This window comes from Pelodiscus sinensis, chromosome 1 (assembly GCF_052426305.1).
Source record: "Pelodiscus sinensis isolate ZL-2025 chromosome 1, ASM5242630v1, whole genome shotgun sequence".
Lineage (NCBI taxonomy): Eukaryota > Metazoa > Chordata > Testudines > Trionychidae > Pelodiscus > Pelodiscus sinensis.
The window spans coordinates 62,564,252-62,583,742 of NC_143052.1; the positions used below are offsets into that span (position 1 = coordinate 62,564,252).

The window sequence follows — 19,491 nt, forward strand, 5'->3', positions numbered from 1 at the left end:
TTGACTTTCCATGCCAGCTTCCTGTATCCTTCGAATAGTTCTCTTCATCCAGCAAGCCAAAGCAATTATACTCACTAATATAGCCAATTGGATTCCACTGATCACTAGAATGGGGTGAACCATTATATTTAGCACACCGGTAGCAGAAGGCGACCACCCTAATAATGTTACCCACCAGGAGTGTTATCCTGCATCTGCAAAAGTTTTTAGTACATGAGTGATTTCCGTATTATCACATTGCATTTCAACATGTATTTGTTCTCCTGCCTGTGCAATATACTGTAAATGTGAAAGTAACATAGGATGGTTTAACAGTTTTCTTCTCATAGCCATATTCATGCCTAAGGTTACAGGCGTTACATTGTGATATAATTGTGGATTAAACTTCAAGTAGTTTACAGTCCATATAGGTATACAGTATTCAAAATCACAACTGTTAATCTTTGTAATGTTGCAAAAATGTCTATTAACTAAATGAGTCATAAAAACAGTTCCTTATCATCTACTACTACAATTGGAAAATGACTTCTCACAAACACATCCCCTTTCTGTATATACAACAGCTGACTTTTGTTCAGCGAATATAGCAAACATGTATCTTTGGGTTCCTTTGTCTTTTACTTAGAAACGTTCATCCTTTTCTTGTAAATGGTGATCCCAAATTTTCATGGGTCACACACTGAAATATGTCAGTCGTTTTCCATTGTTAGTTTTCTTTATATGTCCAGAAATGTTAATCAGTGGAATACATAGGCACCACTGGATAGATATCAGTAGTTAGGCTACAGTGTACAGTTACTACATAAGCTTGTAGAACCATTTAACCTTTGTTTAGGGTAAAATTTAGCAATTTCCATCATGTTATTGTGTCTCTTTCTGTAACATTTTCCCACAACAGTTTTCTTATTTCCAAAGGCAAATTTCCTTGCATACCTTTCCAGGTTATTTGAATGACCAGTTGCTGACTTAATTTTCTCAGGCCTGTCTACAAGCACATTTTCTTTTTGTAAAATCTGGGCTTTTAAAAATAAAAAATCTGTTTAAAGGGGAAACAATGGAATTAAGCATAGTACAGATGAAAGCAAGATACCTTTGGAAGATTGTATTTTTATGTCTGAAAACTGTTGCATAGATTGGCTTTTGAGAGAAACTGGATGTGTGGAGGGGAGTTTGGTGTTCTGCAAGCAATCTAATTTTATTTTGTAATTTATGTAAATGCACCCAGTGCCCTAGCTAGAATGTGCACCATTTATTATTTGTATACATCTAATAATTTAGATAGGAAAAAAACTTAATTTACTAAATATAAAAGGTATATTTTAAAAAATCTATAACTTGTTTGAGTCCTGTTGCATTTTAGTGAATTTGATTTAATTGTTTGCTAAGTATATTTTTTTTTTACAGAGCTGCCATATTTCATGAATTAGTCTACAAACAGACAAAAATAACTTCTCAGAACCAAGAATTGATATATGAAGGTCGCCATTTAGTACTAGAGCCTGGAAGACTGGCACAACATTTTCCCAAAACCACTGAAGAAAATCCTATAATTATAGTAAGCAGAGAGGCTATGAACATCATAGGATTAATCTACGAAGAAAGTATGTTAGTCTTTTCCATCTGTTCTTAAATAAACAAGATTAGGCATAAATGTTCTTTGAAAATAGCTTTGGTTACTGAATATTTTTGACCTCTGATAAATGTATAAAAATCTTGAATCAAACGTTTGTCCATATGTAGGCACCCTGAAGAGTCCTGATTTTCCTAAGTGCTGAGTATCCTTTACCTCAATAGATGGACATCAATAGATGCTTATGAGTGCCCAGTACTCTAAAATATCAGGTCATTTATTCTGATGCCTAACTATGGATTTAAAACTTTAATTTTAAACCATTTTTTAAAAAGTCCTGGTTCCTGCACATTAATATAGGTAGGATTTAGTAATGAGCATAGAATTCTAAAATCTTTTTGTAAAATCTTTTTGTGAACCACAAGTTTATAAAATAATATTCCTAACTAATCTTGCTCTATTTTCCAGTAATAACTGGAAATTCAAGTGTTTTTCAATCTGATTAATCTTCCTAGTCTGTTAACAGCAGCAGTTCTTCTTATATTTAAGATGTTTCACTGAACACACAAAATAAATATTTCTAATCCAAAATGTATATTGCGTATTCACTAATATATTAAAGACTTATGACATATGACATATCAAATAAAAATCCATCTCTTATATTTCAGTTTCACTTCCTAAAGTACATCAGCGGTATGACTTGGATAATGATGCCAGTATCGCTAAAGTGAGTATTTACTTAATTAGACTAGAATTAAATTGCTATCTCAAATAAAATAAAGGTACCTAATGTTGAATTAAATAAAGCCATCTTGTTTGTTTGTTTTGAAATGGGAATTGCTTTTATAAATATATGGGTTTAGCAGTATCAAATGACAACTCTATATGAGCGCTTTCTCAGTCTTAAATGGTTAGTGATAATAAAATGCTTTGAAGGCATTCTGGTTCTAGAAGGAAGCGGGAGGAGCAAGGATGGTGAGTGAATCAAGTGATTTGCATGCTCTGAAAATGCTGGAAGGGAAGGGGGAGGTGTAGGAAGTCTGGGGCTTCGATGCCCAGTGCATGAGAAGCGTGCAGGGGAGAGGAACAGACAGGTGGAACCTCAATGGACCGCAGGTTGCTGCAGCCCACTAAGGTGAAGGAGGGCCTTTCATGTGGCTCACTCCTTATTTTTGAAGATTTTAGCTATGCTATGTGCATAGCTGAAGTCACATAGATTAGATCGATGACAGAGGGTAAGTATAGACGAGGCCACAGTCTGTGGATTTCAGGTTGAAAACCATTGTTATACAAGTTGAGTTAGTTTACCCTGAAAGAAAATGTTTTCCTATCTTCCCCCTTTAGTTTTAAAGAAACATTTGCTATAATATGCGATGCATGACAGTCATTAGCAGGTTTAAATAAATATTAAGCAGTACAAAATCTGTTAACTGGTGGTTTTCATGAACTGTTATCCCAGATAAAATAAAAATAACTAAAATTTAAGGTTATTGCAGAAAATCTTCTAGCTCTATACAAAAATAATTTTAAACACTACAGTTTAGATAACTTTGCTATAGAAGTTTTTAATTTGAAAAGTTCTGATTTTTATTTAAAGATTTAATATTAACAACAAACGTTAACTTCATAAATAATTGTGCATAATATTTCATATTGCGTTAATGTGCACAGTTGACCTAAGATTAGCTGAAGAGAAGAAGCAGCTCTGAAACTATCTTCTCCTGCTTAGCATCACAGGGGAGAAATAAGGAGCATCTTTCCTGAACTCTGCAGCAGAGAAGAGTCTTGGGGTGAATCTAGACTGCACCCTTACCTCAAAATAAAGCGGTATTCCAAAACATCCCTTAACCCTTGTGGAACAAGGTTTACAGGGATACCGGAATAGTGCCCCCATTATTTCAAAATCTTTTTTGAAATAAAAGGCTGCTTTAAAGATGTGGAATAGCTATTTTGGTATACTTAGGAAGAGTAAAAGAAGAGTAAAATCTGCAGAAGAGTAAAATCTCTGATGTTTCTTTCCTTTAGCATTTCCCAATCTCCCCTGCCTGACAAAGCTCCATAGGAGAAAAGTAGCAGAGACTCCACTTTCAGGCCTTATTTTGAATCTGTTTTGTTCAAGTAACTCCTGTTGTGCTCCTTTGAAGATCTCTGTTCATGTGCAATAGTGATAGAAATGTAGCCATGTTAGTCTAGTGTAGCTGAAACAAAAAAACATAGTCCTGTTGTCTGTTCAAGTGCATCTCCAAAGTGTGCAAAAAGGGGAACTCCAAATGTATTTCTTCCTGTAGGCTTCCTAACATCTTTCAAATTACTGATATTTGAAAATGTATTCATCATAGTCCATAACATAATTAATAACTTATAATTAAATTTTAAGTCAGAGTTATTGATATGATTAAACTAGCTTCTGCTTGAGACTGTGTTTAGCTGTACATCTACCTAGAATAACAAGTGTTAAAACAAACTATGTATGCAGAATTGGGTGGAGACCAAAAAATTGGACTGCAACCCTACAATTTTGAAAATGTAGTATGTTGGGTTTTTTTCATTTAAATTCCTAAACTACTGAACACATTTACATGTAACTTTTCATAAAATTAAATCTGCACTCTAAGAGTATGTGGGCATAACCTTGATAATGACAGATTTATTTTCATGACTAATGAAGACAGTGTAATGGAACTTCAGTGTAATGGAAAACTCATTTTTGCTTTAATTATGCTGCCATAGTAAGTATGTGGATTCCCCCAATATAGGCTAATTTATGGATAATTTGTGTTACAATCTTCATATTCTAATTACTTCTAATATTAATGTTGCTTTATTGTGATCCATTGACTTGAAACAAACTACAACTTTGAGCACAGAAATAGTACTGACATTTGTTTATTTCTCTCTCCATCAGTCAGTAACAGGTGTTGTATGTCATGCCTGTAGAGTTGCCAGTGCTTTGCTGCTTTACCAGGAATTGATGCGAAAAGGAATACGATGGTTAATGTAAGTGATTTTAATTTTGCTGAGCATGGTTTCTTTACCAAACCTTGTTCTGGTCATTCACACCTTTCATCGTTTTGTGAGCTTACTGTGACTTCTGAAACTTCCTTCCTTCCCCTTGAACATGAGCATAAGTAGATTTTTACAGTCTCTGAAATGTTTCCTCGTCCTCCCTTATCATGAGAAACTCTGAAGACCTGCTTTCTGCCCCTATGCTAGATCCTATGTATCCATGTTATTTAATCTGCTCCTACAGCAGTTTGGATAATTTTAACTTTAGTATTGTGTTGGAACGTGAGACCCAGCAAGGATAACTAATTAGTGACTATCACATTTTTAAATAATGATTTTGGTAGTTCATGTTGTTTGTTAATAGGGTTATGAAAATCTCTCTAGCTATTGAACTATATACTATATTACTGAAGTAATGTCTGCCAGAACATTGGAATCAAACTTTATATGACAATAGTAGGAAAATGTTAGTCTCCACTACCAGTGAATATTACTGGAGGCAAAGATATGTGATAAGAAGGAAATGAAGATTTTTCTTGATACACTATGTTATACTTTCCAGTGAAATAATCAAGCAGGACTATAAAGAAACGGTGCACAAAAAAACAGAGGTTGTCATCAAGCTGGATTTCTGCAAAAGGAACATTGAGTTAGCTGGGAAAATGTGAGTAGAAACACTGAATTCTTTGGTGCAGTGCTCTTTGAAAGTAAATACAGGTTGAACGTCGCTGGTCCAGCACCCTAGGACCGGACTGGTCCCAAACCAGGGGATTTGCCAGACAAGGGAAGGTCCCTCCCGTCGTGGCCATGCTACCACCAGGCTAGGGCTCTAGACTGCCCCTGCTGCTGCCATAGCCCCCCGGGGCTCTCCCCAGCTCTGCTGCTGCCGGGCCGGAGCGCCAGAGCCAGAGCTCTGCAGCTAGGGCAAAGCCCCGCAGCTGCCTGGCTCCACAGCTGGGACTGGAGCGCTGCAGCCGGGGCGGAGGGAAGGGACCAATGCTCTGCAGCCTGGGCTAGAGCTCCCTGGCTGCCACTGGGACTGGGGATAAAGTTCCCCTGTGCTTGCTTGCACCTGTGCTCTTTCCACAGTATAACTGTTCCTCCTGCCAGACCATTCCATTTCTATTTTATGAGAGAGAATCAAATTCCAGGCACTATCCCGTTGTCCTGACACAACCAAACCTTTACCTTGCTTTCAGTTATGCTAAGAGGAAGCTGCATGCCAAAGTTGGTGGCACTAGCTGTTACCATTTAGGAGGAGTTCGTGAGCAGTCTTGCAGATAGACAGACAGACAGACAGGCACATGCACAGACTCTCTCAAATATATAGTAGATACACCACAGAATTCAGGCACAATTTTTGCCACTAAAACAATAAAAGATATCTTGCTTAAACCATTTAAGAACACTTTGACTATTGTAATAATAGTCATTAAATTTTTTCCCATGCGTCACTTACATTTCAATATAAAAACCTGTATTTTTTTAAATAAAGAAAAGCTTGCTTACATTGCTGAAATTCTGTTTATGGTAAGCTAATTGAGAGATTTAGTATTTTGCCACATATTACCACGGTCTTTTTTTCCCCATCCAATCGCACCACCAACAAACTACATTTCACTCATTCCCACTATTATCGCAGTGTGTCCTTCAAGACCTGTGGGATCCAAGTTCTGCTGCAGAGCTCTACCTTAGAGTGCAGTTTACAAAAGCCACCACACAAGACATGAGGTGCTTAAGCTAGCCAGTGAGAGATGCTGACAAGAGGGGCATGTGCTAAGCCCTGCTCCTCTCATTGAAATAGATGCTTACTTGCAATTCTGAAGTCAGGAATCCCCTTTAGAATTAGATGCCTTATGCTGTGTTAGCAAGAAGATGTTTCTGGTTGTGGTGCCCACCTTCTAACTTTTAGATCAATAGTTAGGGCATTCACCTGGGAGACTCAGGTTCAGTTGATCCCTCTCTGCCAGAGAGTCATTAAATTTTTAATGGGTGAGAGAAACTAGATCAGGGATCTCCCACTTTTGAAGTGAGTGCTCTAAACTTTGAGTGATGGGATATTTTCATGTGGGGCTCCCTCATACTCTCCTGTTGAAGCTATTGTGCCCTGGATAAATCATTAGTCATTGGAGCAGGGAAGCTGGATGTGGGTCTCCCACACATTTGGTGAGTGTACTAATTTCAATATCTAGAGCTCTGCACAGATAAAAAATTGGTATGTGTATCCGTATCTGTAAAAACGAGTTGCAGATATCTGCCTCCACATTTGTGGCTGAAGATACCTGAAGATATAAAGTGGATATCTGCAAATTGTCAGGGTTCTAGATACAAAATTTGTATTCACAGCCACAAAAATGAGCTGCAGTAATCCTCATCCATGTCTGCAGGTGCAGATACCTGCGAATATCCATAAATTTGCAGAGCTCTCTATCCGTGTCCCTACATATTCCAGCTCCTTATCCCAGTCTGTTTGCCCAGCTGGTCCCAGTTTTACCTCTATATCCTGGCCTCTTATATCTGTCTTTCCTGCCCCCAACCGCCTGGTTCCCAGTGTCTGTGCCCAACCTGTCCCAGTCACTTCCCCCAATTTGTAATCCCAGTTTTCCTCCAACCCCCCTCCCATCAGCCTACAGTCCCAATCTCCATCTCCAGATTCCTTGTCCCACTCTTTACTTCCATTGCTGGGCTGCCTTTATTACTCTCTGTATTCATATCAGGCACCTTCCATTACCATACTGACTGGATTTAGTAGGGGGTGCATTTTGAGAAAAGGGAAGTTAATCTTCCTGTTTTTATGTCTAGTGCCTGACCCTCCATGGAGCACAGCAACCAGAGCTGTAATTGTGGAAAAAGCAGTGCTCAGCATGGACAGAATCTTTGTAGATTTTAGCTGTTAAACTCCAGGGCTACATCTGTACTATGCTGTTTTTCACAATAAATATGCAAATGAGGCAAAGCATGGAATATTGCCACACCTCATTTGCATCATTAATGAGCGGCTGCTTTTTGTGCAACAGGCTTTTGTGCAAAAAGGAGCATGTCTTCCTGAAAAAAAGTGGAAGAATGGCTCTTGCGCAAGAGGGGATTTTGTACAAAAAGGAGATGTGTAGACAGCTCCTTTTTGTTCAAAAGCCTGTTGTGCAAAAAGCAGCCGCTCATTAATTGTCCAAATGAGGCACAGCGATATTCCACACTTCATCTCATTTGTATCTTTTTTTGCGCAAAAGGGGGCAGTCTAGACCAGTGGTCCCCAACTTTTCGTGGCTGCCAGGTGCCCAGGGGTGGTGTTCGGAGGCGGGGCCGCTCACACACCACGCTTCTGGGGGTGGGGCCGCCCATGCGCCACGCGCCCAGGGCTGGCACCATGCATGTGCCACGCGCTGGGGGTGGGGCCAGCCCAGATGTTTCAGCGGGCACACATAAATGCCCCGGCGGGCGCCATTGCACCCGCGGGCACCGCACTGGGGACCACTGGTCTAGACATAGCCCAAAGGTTTGTCTGCACTGCAGCTGCAGGCGTGATTTGCAGTTAATGTAGACAGACCCTGCTGTACTCTAGCTAGTCCACTAGAAATAGCAGTGCAGATGTCACCACAGAGCTGCACAAACAAGTATCTATCCAGTGGGGTTGGCAAGGCTTGTGCAGCCTACACTGAAGCTTGCACCATGCATCCTCCGTTTTCTCTTTATGAAGCTAGCTTAGTGCACAGGTAGTGTGGGAATGTATGACTATATAAGCAGTCAATCACATTTGTAGCTTTAGACTATGTCTAGACTGCTCAGTTATTTCAGAATAAGCTATTCCAGAATAGTTTTTCTGAAATATTTTATTTAGGAATAGTACGTCTACACTGCAAGGAAGCCTCGAAATGAATCAGAGGCAAGCTTCCCTAATGTAGATGTGCTATCTCAATTTAAAGTCCCAGGCAGAATAACTTAGAATGGCCCTGGTGAGGGGCTATTTTGAAATAGCAGAAGTGGAGCGTCTACACACACCTTATTTCAAAATAGCTATTTCGGAACAGGTGTTATTCTTCATAGAATGAGGTTTACAGAAGTCGGAATAAGCCATCCGTTATTTCAAAATTATTTTGAAACAACAGAATTGCTGTGTAGATGTTCGCATGGTTATTTTGGAATAATGGCTGTCTTGAGGCAGTCACCTGCTTGGTATTGAAGACTTCAACCCGAAGGGTTAAAGTTTAACCGAGTTACTATCAATTGAAAACAGGGTCTTATAATGGGAAGTAGTTGGGTAACCTTAATAGGCAGTGCTAGTAGTCCTATGTATAATATTTGGTTATAACCCAGATTTTCCAAGAGATGTGTCCATAGTTGTTGGAGACCTGGTGCTTGATGTGTTTGACTATTTTTGAGGTGCTTCAGAGGGGTAGCCGAGTTAGTCTGTACAAATTTATTTTTGAGGAATGCATTTCAAAAATAGATTGAGATGGATACATCTAACGTTTCAGCTGTCTATAGAATACAAGTAATGAGTGAAACGCAGGAATGCTAGGAATGCAAGTAATTTACAATTTTTTTACAGTTCAGTGAAAATATGGAATGAAAGAATTAGTTTAGTCTGTTACTGAACAATTGTTTTTGTTAATTGCTTAGGAAAGCTTTCAAATCGATTGTTTCTAAAAGTTAAACATGATTTTGGTGGATTTTTTTAAACTATCTCTTGTTAGGTTAGAGTTTGTACTAACTTCCTGTTTTCAGTTCTAGAAACAAATGATTCCCAAACATATTGTTTGTTAAATACAAAGGCCTGAACAGCAGTTATATTTCAATTAAATTAAATTTTTATGGACAGATACGAGAATCTGATGCAGATCAACATGGAAACAGAAATGGAGGAAATTTCAGAGATACACACTAAATTATTGCGTGTAAGTGTCTAATATTGTAATAAAAAGTTCTCTAAACATGGAGTATACCTGCATAAAAGTCCAAAGGTGTAGTTTTGAAAGATGCAAAGAAAAACCTCGACATATTTTTAGAAGATTTCCTCTTCTACTGAGAGTTTTTTATCATGTGAAAATTGTAGTGTGGTTATTTTCCAAAGATAAATATAGTAGAACCCTTAAAATTAGCACATTCTGGAAGAAAGTGCAATGTACCAATGAAGTAGTCATCCCAGTTATCAAACACGCAGAAAAATGTTAGTACCAAGCTTTAAAAAAATCTAAATGCATGGAGGGGCAGGGGAAGCAGAGGTGCAGCGACTCTTACTGTATTTAAAAGGCAGAGCCACAGTGGTAAGGACCCGGTGCAAGCTGGCACTGAAGCAGTCCTGGCTTGCGACGAGTGCTGCACTGCATCTCTGCCTTTTAAGTGTAATAAGAGACAGGAGGCTCTTACTACAATTAAAAGGCTGAGATGCAACAGGGTTTGTTCCGGGGAGATATCCCCACTGTGGCTCTGCAGTTTAAATGTAGTAGGAGCCTGGCTCCCCCGCCATCAACTAATTGAGTAGTTGATGGAAATTCCATTGACTACTCGATTAGCTGATTATTCACAATTTAACATCTCTAGTATATGTCATGGAAAGTTTTTTAAGTAGGTCTTATGGTTAGAAAGTTATTTTGTATGGCATTGTGTGAAAGTCAGTCTGAGTTCACTCTGGAATGCACCTCAACAAAATAAAGGTCATTAATAAGAATTCAGTTAATAGGATTTTTTTGTATTCAAGCCAAAACAATAAGCAGCTTGGTATCTTACTGTGACTAAACACAACAAAATGCATTGGGAGATCTAGAGGAGACTTGGAAGATCTAGAGGCTTCATGGAGAAAGAGTTTATGTACTGAAGTAGAGAGGAAATTCCAGGATTGGGCAGCATTGGAGAAAAAAAATGAGAGGTGAAAGAGAGAGATGAAGAAAAGGTATTTTTTAACTTTGAGAGAGTAAGTGTTAATTAGCAGAAATATTAACTCCAAAAAAGATATTTTTCCTAATAATGCCGTGTTTTGTATGTTCTTAAAGTGAACATTTGACCTGCTAAATGCTTCATAAGTTGTCTGGGCATATTTCTGTGCTTGGAGACAGTCAAGTGAGGACTAGGTGGTGGTGGTATTATTACTTATTATAATTGTAATAAAGTGTTAATGCAATGAATCCATACCAAGTACAAGATCACTTGTGATTTTTGGCAATGATGTTGGTGAAACTATTTTTCTTAAGCAGCTTTCTAGCTCTCGGGGAACAATAGAGACCAGTCTTCAGGACATGGAAGATAAACTGTGTCCTGGTGGGTTACTGAGTGATACCTGGGCAAATCAAGAAGGCACACATCCCAGAGACAGAAAGTAAGTGACAACTTCACATTCATTGATTGAACATATTCTGGTTTCTGGGCTGACCTACGTTCATTAACATTAACCTTTTGTTTCCACCTACCACCTTCTAGCCCAGAAAAACTACAAGTATTGCTGAGTTCTATCACAGATATTTATTATCAGTTCAAGAAAGACAAAGCAGAACGTAGTAAGTAAATCTTATATATAGTATACAATAAAATAATTAAAAATATAAAGGACAAGTCAGCCTTAAATCTGTTCAGCTAGTTTTAGTTGTAAGGGAGAGAGATGGCTAACAACAGTGAATATGTCTTCAGTGTTGTGTAGGACAACATTCAGGAAAAGAATCAGAGGGAATAAGTGAACAACAACTTTGGTTTTAGAAATTTAAACCTCTGCATTGAAAAAGTAAATGCCCACACTTTCTACCTAACACATACCCAGACAGGAAAAAAAATCTGTAGTATGAATAATGCCTAATTTAAAAAATTAAATCTGTAATCTCTCTGATTTTCTTTGATACTAGGACTTCCTTATAATGAGGAACAAATCCACAAGTTTGACAAGTAAGTGTTAAAATTACATTTAAAATCTTTGGCAATTATTTTTTCTGATGATTCATCAACAGACAGAAACTTTCTTTCTCTCCGTCAAGCACTATGAAGAGAGATTTTATCCATATTTATTAATAATTATCTGCTTCCCAGTATACCTTGAAATGTGGATGTTAACTATTTGATCTTTGTCTGAGGGCATAGTGTATCTGAGTGCATGTGTATGTAAAATACCTTGTATACTGTAGACACTTTAAATTCCTGACTCCTATCCAATTTTCTACTTTTAAGGAATGTCTACAGTAGATGTCTTTCCCTAAAGTGTTGTGCTTTTGGTATTACCAGTGCAGCTCCTCTGATGGTATTAATGGTAGAATACTAATGCGTATAGGCCATTAGTGTTCCAACCAAGGAATGAAGTATTGCTTTCTGTTCTGTGACTGCAATGATTTCAGTGTTGGTGGTCTGAGAACTCATCTCCTAAATCTTGGGTCATTCTTAATTAGGGATGTAAGGCTATGGCAACACAGCAACATTATTTCAAAATAACTAGCGTTATTTCCAAATAACATAGTCCGCATCTACACAGCGGCAGTTATTTCGACATAATGTTGAAATATTGTCAAGCTGGAGGACTTCTTACTCCAACTCCCGTAACCCATATTTTATGAGGAGTAAGGGAAGACGGAGGAAGAGTGCTTTATTTCGAAATAAGTGCTGTGTAGACAGCACCAAAACTCGAAATAAACTATTTCAAAGTAAGCTACGCAATTGACATAGCTCAATTTGCGTAACTTATTTCAAATTAAGCCCTAAGAGAGTAGTTGAGTTAACTACTCGCATTTCCCTTCCCCCTCTTGCTGCCTCTATATCAGAGGCAGCAAGGGGGAGAAGCAGGAGCTGGTTCTGAAGGGGAGTCAGCTTAAAAGCCAGTTCCCTTCAGCACTGTCTCTGTCCCCCCTCCGAACCCCTGCCGATGCCTCTATCAGAGGCAGCAGCATGCAGTGGGCAGGGAAGACTGCTCTGGCAACAGCTCCTGTCTGTGGGGAGTCCCAGAGGGAAGTTGGGATCCCACACGGACTGGGGCTGCTACCGGCTGTGCAGGCAACCCTGCTCAGTCCCAGCTTGTGCCAGGTCAGGGACCAAACCCCACTGCAGCTCTGCAGTTTAAAATGCAGTAGGAGCCAGCGGGGCAAGCTGCCTCGCTCCCACTGCCTTTTAAATTTCAGAGCTGCAAGTGGAGTTTGGTCCTGGTGCAAGCCAGAACTGAGTTAGCTGCCTTCCCCCATCGAGTAATCAAGTAGTCGATAAAAATTCTATCGACTACTCAATTACTAAAATAACCTAATTTTAGCATCCCTAGTCTTAATATAGAATTTTATCACTTGATAGGCAAGTGGGCAGTGTTCATTTCAGCTGCTTCCTGGGATTCATTATTGTTTGATGACAGTTGTGTGAATGAAAAAACAGGTACTTTGTCCATATATAAGCCATAAAGGTGATTACTAACTAACTATCAGTCAAGATTTTATTCTAGAAAACCCTACATGGAATTACAGTCTTTCAGAATTTCACATCCCGTGATTCTACTTACAAGTTCACACACACAAAGATGTTTATAGGCTTGCGGTGTGCTAACACCACTGCCTATGCAGCTGACCAATATTGTCTGAATGTCCTTCTTCTTCTCCCATCTGTATCCACCTCTTGTCTTATGCTTAGGCTGCAAGCTTATTGGGGTTTGGGTCTGTGTTTTTCTTTTGTTAGTGCAGTGCAGTGTTTCTTAAACTGTGTTCCACGGTACACTGGTTTGCTGCGAGGCAGTCAGAGGTGTGCCGCGGAGAACAACAGAATTCAAAATGGCTGCTCTTAAAGGGGTAGACGACCTTTTTTTTCCCCCTTAATAATTTTCCCCATCCCTTTTTTTTTCTCAAAAACTTTCCCCACAACCTTTCCTCCCCCCCCAACAAAAATCCTTGGTGTTCCTCATAAAAAATATTACTGTTTGGTGTTCCTCGGTCTTAAAAAGTTTAAGAAACACTGATGCAGAGCCTAGCATAGTGGAGTCCATGTTCCTGACTGATGCTTCTAGATACTGTGGTAATTCAAATAATTATTATAAGAATTGTTTTTCTCCTTTCTAGCCATCATTTCCTTTCCTTAAATATAACCAAGATTTTAAATTTCAAATGCAAAAAAGTAGTGTGAGTGCATAGTTCATAAAAATAGTTAAAACTAGCCAAATATTTGCCTCAAATGGGACCTTTGAAATTGTAACATCTTGAAAAATATTTTTTAAATATAATCTGGCAGTTCATCCAGTGTAAACACATTATGGTAACAAATGGAATAAGTTGGATAAAGGTTTTATAGACATTTTAAATCTTCATATATACCTCCTGGGACTCAGAGCTTTAAGCAAATCACTTGGGGAATGAAGTATTGCAAGTGATACCACAACATTCTGTTGATTCTTTCTGTATTGCAGGCAGAAGCTGAATTTACATGCCACAAAAGCCATATCTCTGTTCAAAGATGAATGTCTCGGCAAGTATGAGACATTTTTGTACAAGGCAGAGGACTGGATGAGGCAAGAGATTGATTCATTAGAGTTGAGCATTGTGACAGAACCATGATTTTGTCAACTGCCTATTTATTTACTTACTTACTTAATTCCAGAAAGATGCTACATTTAAGGAAACAGTTGCTGACGGTCACCAGCCAGTGTTTTGATATTGAAGAAGAGGTATCCAAATATCAGGACTATATAAATGAGGTATGCTGGTTCTAAATTATATGCAGTTTTTAGAATGAATGAGCAAAGGATTTTATTCCATTTTTCTTGTCATCATCAACAGAATAGTGTACCAAGTTCCACTTACACCTGTGCAAATCTATTGAAAGGAATAAGGCTGCATACATGTAATAATTTGGCTTGTAGAAACTAAAGTTGGTGATATGTGAGCTGGATAGAACTCTACCTGCCTCAGAGTCCAGACTAGGATGTAAAAGAGTAGTCAATTAGTTGACTACCCAATAAGCCTAGGCTACTCATATTCTTCTCCCCCCTCTCCCCCTGCTGCCTCTATATCTTAAAAGCCAGTTCCCCACAGCACCGTTCCTACGGTGCCATTTGCAGCAGCATGCGGGAGGGGGAGGGAACAGAGGCAATAGAGTGGTGGGGTCAGGGGAGGCTGCTCTGGCAGTAGCCCCTGTCCACGGGGGGGTCCCAATGCCCCACTGGGACCCCCACGGACAGGGGTTGTTGCCAGCTGGGCAGGCAGCCTGGCTCAGTCCTGGCTTGTGCTGGGTCCAAACCTCGCTGTGGCTCTGCAATTTAAAAGGCAGTAGGAGTTGGGTAGCCTGCACCCCGACTCCTACTGCATTATAGATTGCAGAGCTGCAGCGGGGTTTGGTCCTGGAATGACATGAGCAGGGACTGAGCCGGGGAGTTGGGTGAGCAGGGAGCCTGCCTCAGTCCCTGCTTGCGCTGACTCCAGTACCAAACCCCACTGCAGTTCTGCAATTTAAAACGTAATAGGAGCCAGGGGGCAGGCTGCCTGGCTCCTACTGCCTTTTAAATTGCAGAGCCATAGTGGGGTTTGGTCCTGGGGCAAGCCGGGACTGGGCCAGCTGCCTATCAACTAATCAAGTAGTTGATAGAATTTTTATTGACTACTCAATTAGTAAAATAACCTTTTTTAACATCACTAGAGCAGACTGAGTTTACAGGATCAGCCATTTAAAAAAACAACTGAGCAATTTTAGATATTTTCAGTGATTCCATATCAGTATTTTCTATGTGGCTTCCAATCACCATAATATCTGAGCTTGAACATTAATGAGTTTATCTTCATAATATTCTCCTGAAGTAGAGGAGTAATATTCCCATTTTGTAGATAGGGAATTGAGATGCAGAGACTCGCTTAAAATCTCTCAGTCTATGTCAGAGTTAAACTAGGATTTCTTGTGTCCCAGTTTAGTTTCTGAACAACAAGACACTGAAATCCTGTAATGCCATTTTTACAGTCATTTTCCAGTGTAAAACCACATTTTAGGAACAATATAATATTGGAAGAAACTATTAAAATCTCTGCCATGAGGCAGAAATTATGGAATTTTTTAGCAGTCAGACACTTGCTATTTGGAGTGCAAATCTATTCAGGGCCCCCAGAATTGGTTCAAAATCAGAGTACTGGGGAAAAATCGGAGGCATGAAAGTCTATATCTTGCTTTTTTTTTTTTTTTTTTTTTTTTTGCAGAATCTGACCATTAATTAAAGATGTATCTGACTTTAAGACAGTGAGACATGATATGCATTAGTCTTCATTATTCAGTGTCCCCAAATACAGAAAGAAATCTGAAAACAAACATATTTTAATACAACAAAATGACTCTTTAAAAAAAAAAAGGAAGCACAAGTGTAAAAAAGGGGGGAAATCCAGCTGATCTTCCTGAGCAAAAGTCTGAGAGGAGCAATGTCACTACTCTATTTATTAACAGTATTAGTTATGATAGTGCCTAGAGGCCCCAGTAATGCATCAGACCCCTTTTATGCTAGGCACTATACAAACAGATAACAGGGAGATAGTCTCTAGTCCACAAAGTTTACAAAGTGTAAGATAAGAGAATGCAACAGAAAGAGAGGAGAGAGTGCAATGAATCAATACTACTCAACATGATAGGCAGCACCCCAGCTGCCTAACTGTAGGTATCACGGCAGAGAAATGTTTCTAAGAGAGATTTGAAGATGGGCATGGAAATGCACATGGCAGGTTGTTAGTCCGATCTTGTTACTTACTTAGATTGCCTTATTTATTCATTCATTCATTTATTTATTTATTGCAGTTACAAGAAACCCTGCAACAGAAAACATTTGCAGCTTCCACTGGGATCAAACATACAGTGAATCCAGTCTATCCAAGTTCAAACACTTTAGTGGAAATGACTCTTGGGTAAGAATTAGGTGGATAATTGTAATCCTTTCACATGCTTTTTCACTCCTCTATGGAGGAATTAGAGAAAATGTGTGTTTATATTGTTAACTGAACTTGACTATTCATTTTTAAAACAGTTAAGTGGCTACTGCATTTTTAAAACAGTTAAGGTGGGGCATTTTCTGTCTGTTACAAAAAACAAACTGATATTTCTGAATGCTAATGTATTTATGGACATGGAGGAAATCATACCATTCTTTGTTTCCATTTATCACTTTTGTCAGATTTTGCCAATCTAATATGCTCTTCTTTTATTTTGCACATGATTGCAATTACTGGAAACTTTATTGTGATGAGTCACTAATGCTTGGGTATCTTCAGAATATTTTTTCTTCCATTTTTTTAATGAGAGATACTGCTTCTTTTATAACATTTTGACACATTTATTTCATAATGAATGTAATATTAAAACTGGCATGCAATGCATAAAAGTGTTTATAATCACTAACAACCTCTTTCTTGCTTTTTGTTATGTAGCATGAAGAAACTGAAGGAGGAAATGGAAGGTGTTGTTAAAGAACTAGCTGAGAATAACCACATTTTAGAAAGGCAAATAGTAATTTTTACTTTTTGGTGGGGAGGTATTATAATTTGGTATGGAAGTTAATGGAGTCAGTGAACAAGGAAATGGAAAATGTTATCTCTTGGACAGCTGCAGTATAGATACCTGTTTCCAAATTGCTGCTCTGAGACATGCTTCAAGATGATTTAGCCACAGTTGTGTTTATTTTAAAACTATGCTATTTGTTAATGTTTCTGTGGAAGTCGATTTGTGTTGCAAGTAAAAGCAGCAAAAGAGCTGAAATGACCCAAGACCACCTAATGGAAATAACTGCTATGAGTGATAAATGATGGATTTACATTAGGGATGGGCAATAATTTTTAAAGGGGTGCCACTTTTTTAAGTGGTGGTGGGTTGCCCCAGAAAGCCTTTAAATAGCAGGAATTGAAAGGGCTCATGCCTCCCCTGCAGCTCCCAGACATCACATTAGCGGGGGTGATGGAGTGGCTGGAGCAACGAGCCCTTTCAGCTCCTGCTAATTAAAGGGCTCATTACTTTGGCCTCGCTGCTAGCATGTTGCCTGGGAGCCAGAGACAAGCAAGTCCTTTCAACTGCTTGTATTTAAAGGGCTCAGCCGTGGGGAAGGCGTGAGCCCTTTAAATAGAAGCATTTGAAAGGGCTCACACGACCTGGTTCCCAGGCAACATGCTAGAGGCACAGGAGCTGCGAGCCCTTTAAATAGAAACAGTTGAAAGGACTCGCAGCTCCTGTACCTCTAGCAGGGAGCAGGGGACAGGCAAGCCCTTTTTCAACTGCTTCTATTTATGGCAGCTGTGGGGAAGGCACAAGCCCTTTAAATAGAAGCAGTTGAAAGGGCTTGCGCATCCTGGCTTCCAGGCAACACATTAGGGGGCAAGACCAGGAACTGCTGTGTAGGCTGGATAAAAGAGCTACGGAGGCCAAATTGGGCCTGCTGACAGGCTCTTGCCCACCCCTGATTTACACAGTATTTCTTGCAGTGATCCACAAGCTGTCATCTAAACTTTTAAAATTTTCAGATATCACTTTTCTAAGTTTAATAATTATGCAAGGATACCAATCTGTATTAGTCCTTTTGCAGTTTTAGCATTAGTTGTAATGAAATAAGACTGTTAGTCTGATATTGTTTAGGGATGTTAAATTGTGGATAATCAGCTAATTGAGTAGTCGATTGAATTTCCATTGACTACTCGATTATTCGATTGTAGGGGTGCTTGCTACCTCTGCTGTGGCTCCGCAGTTTAAATGTACTACATTTAAACAGCAGAGCTGCAGTGGAGTTAGCTCCCAGGGGTAGCATGATCTGGGACTAAACAGATGGTGCTAGGGGGGAATGCCTTTTAAGCTGGCTTTCCCCAGCACCGGCTCCTGCTTCCCCCTCTTGCTGCCTCTGATATAGAGGCAGCAAAGTTGGGCGGGAATGCAAGTAGTTAACTTGACTACCCATTAAGCCTAGGCTTATTGGGTAGTTGACTATTCAACTACTCTTTTACATCCCTAATCTTGTTACTTAATTTATTTTTTTTATTGCAGTTACAAGAAACTTAGTCATACTTTTTATAATCATGCTAAAACAATATTTTCTTTAATGGCACTGAAAATGATTTTGTTCTGTCTGTACTAGCAGTCAAATCATTTTCATTCAGTGGTTCAGAGAGATCCACTGCAGATGGCAGATTGTTAGTAATGGGTCCCCTTCTTATTGTATTTCTACAGAAGTGTTATGATCTGCCTAAGGCCACCTAATGAACTAGTGAGTCAGTGATAGTGCTGGGCTAAGAATTCACACTTGTTTATGGTTCTCAGTCCTGTCCTTAAATCATGCAGTGTCCTGTTGAGTATACATTGTTCACGTGTCTCCAGTAGTGCCATTAAAAAAAAAATGTTCTTTTGGGGCATGGCAGGAGGAGGAAAGAACACAATGAAGTTATAGTTAAATGAACTCAGAATATACAATATTTTAATTTTATTCTAGAGCAGGGGTTAATTTATTGTGTATTAAAATCCATTTTAATCAACTAACAATAAAATGTTTCCTTGACTTTAGATTTGGTGCTCTGACTGTGGATGGTGGCCTACGGAATGTAGACTGTATCTAGTCAACAAAGGAGCCTGAAAGGACTGTTTGTGTTTCACAGAAAAAAATGCTGCAAGGGGCATTTAAATGCAGAAATGTTATTCTATACCCATTTTTTCTGCAACTCTAGTATTTAACAAAAGTATGTAAATATGTATATACTGTAAATATAACAATTATACCAGTCTCTTTTGTTAATGTTAAAATAGAATTATTCTTAAGTTTTCTAAGTTGATTATACATTTTATCCCTTTAAGGAACTCTGGCAAAGGAGTATGGCAAGCATATTGCTAAATTGACATTCATTTCCCTCGAATGTCAGTTTTTAGGTCATGATTTACTTTTGTTTCTTGAAAGTGAACTTGTATCTTAAACTAGCCTGCATTCAGAAAAGTTATGAAGTGTTTAAAGCAGTGTTCCCCAAACTCATCAACGTGTGGAG

The 19,491-nt window shown here is 38.9% G+C and overlaps 1 protein-coding gene across 4 annotated transcripts in view; it reads left to right on the forward strand.

Moving 5' to 3' along the window:
* TBK1 (TANK binding kinase 1) overlaps positions 1–19,234 on the forward strand; it is a 45,787-nt gene extending 26,553 nt beyond the window's left edge. For 3 of the 4 annotated variants that reach the window (XM_075930974.2, XM_075930967.2, XM_075930979.2), the window contains 13 exons: positions 1,405–1,601; positions 2,242–2,300; positions 4,479–4,570; positions 5,142–5,243; positions 9,396–9,471; positions 10,765–10,889; positions 10,991–11,067; positions 11,407–11,446; positions 13,923–14,024; positions 14,114–14,210; positions 16,283–16,389; positions 16,909–16,980; positions 19,020–19,234. In XM_075930974.2, the coding sequence (XP_075787089.2) occupies positions 1,405–1,601; positions 2,242–2,300; positions 4,479–4,570; positions 5,142–5,243; positions 9,396–9,471; positions 10,765–10,889; positions 10,991–11,067; positions 11,407–11,446; positions 13,923–14,024; positions 14,114–14,210; positions 16,283–16,389; positions 16,909–16,980; positions 19,020–19,071 (1,198 nt within the window). In that variant the 3' untranslated portion in view covers positions 19,072–19,234. The remainder of the gene's footprint in view (positions 1–1,404; positions 1,602–2,241; positions 2,301–4,478; positions 4,571–5,141; positions 5,244–9,395; positions 9,472–10,764; positions 10,890–10,990; positions 11,068–11,406; positions 11,447–13,922; positions 14,025–14,113; positions 14,211–16,282; positions 16,390–16,908; positions 16,981–19,019) is intronic. The other variant, XM_075930983.2, reaches the window with a different exon arrangement.
* The last annotated feature ends 257 nt before the right edge of the window (positions 19,235–19,491 follow it).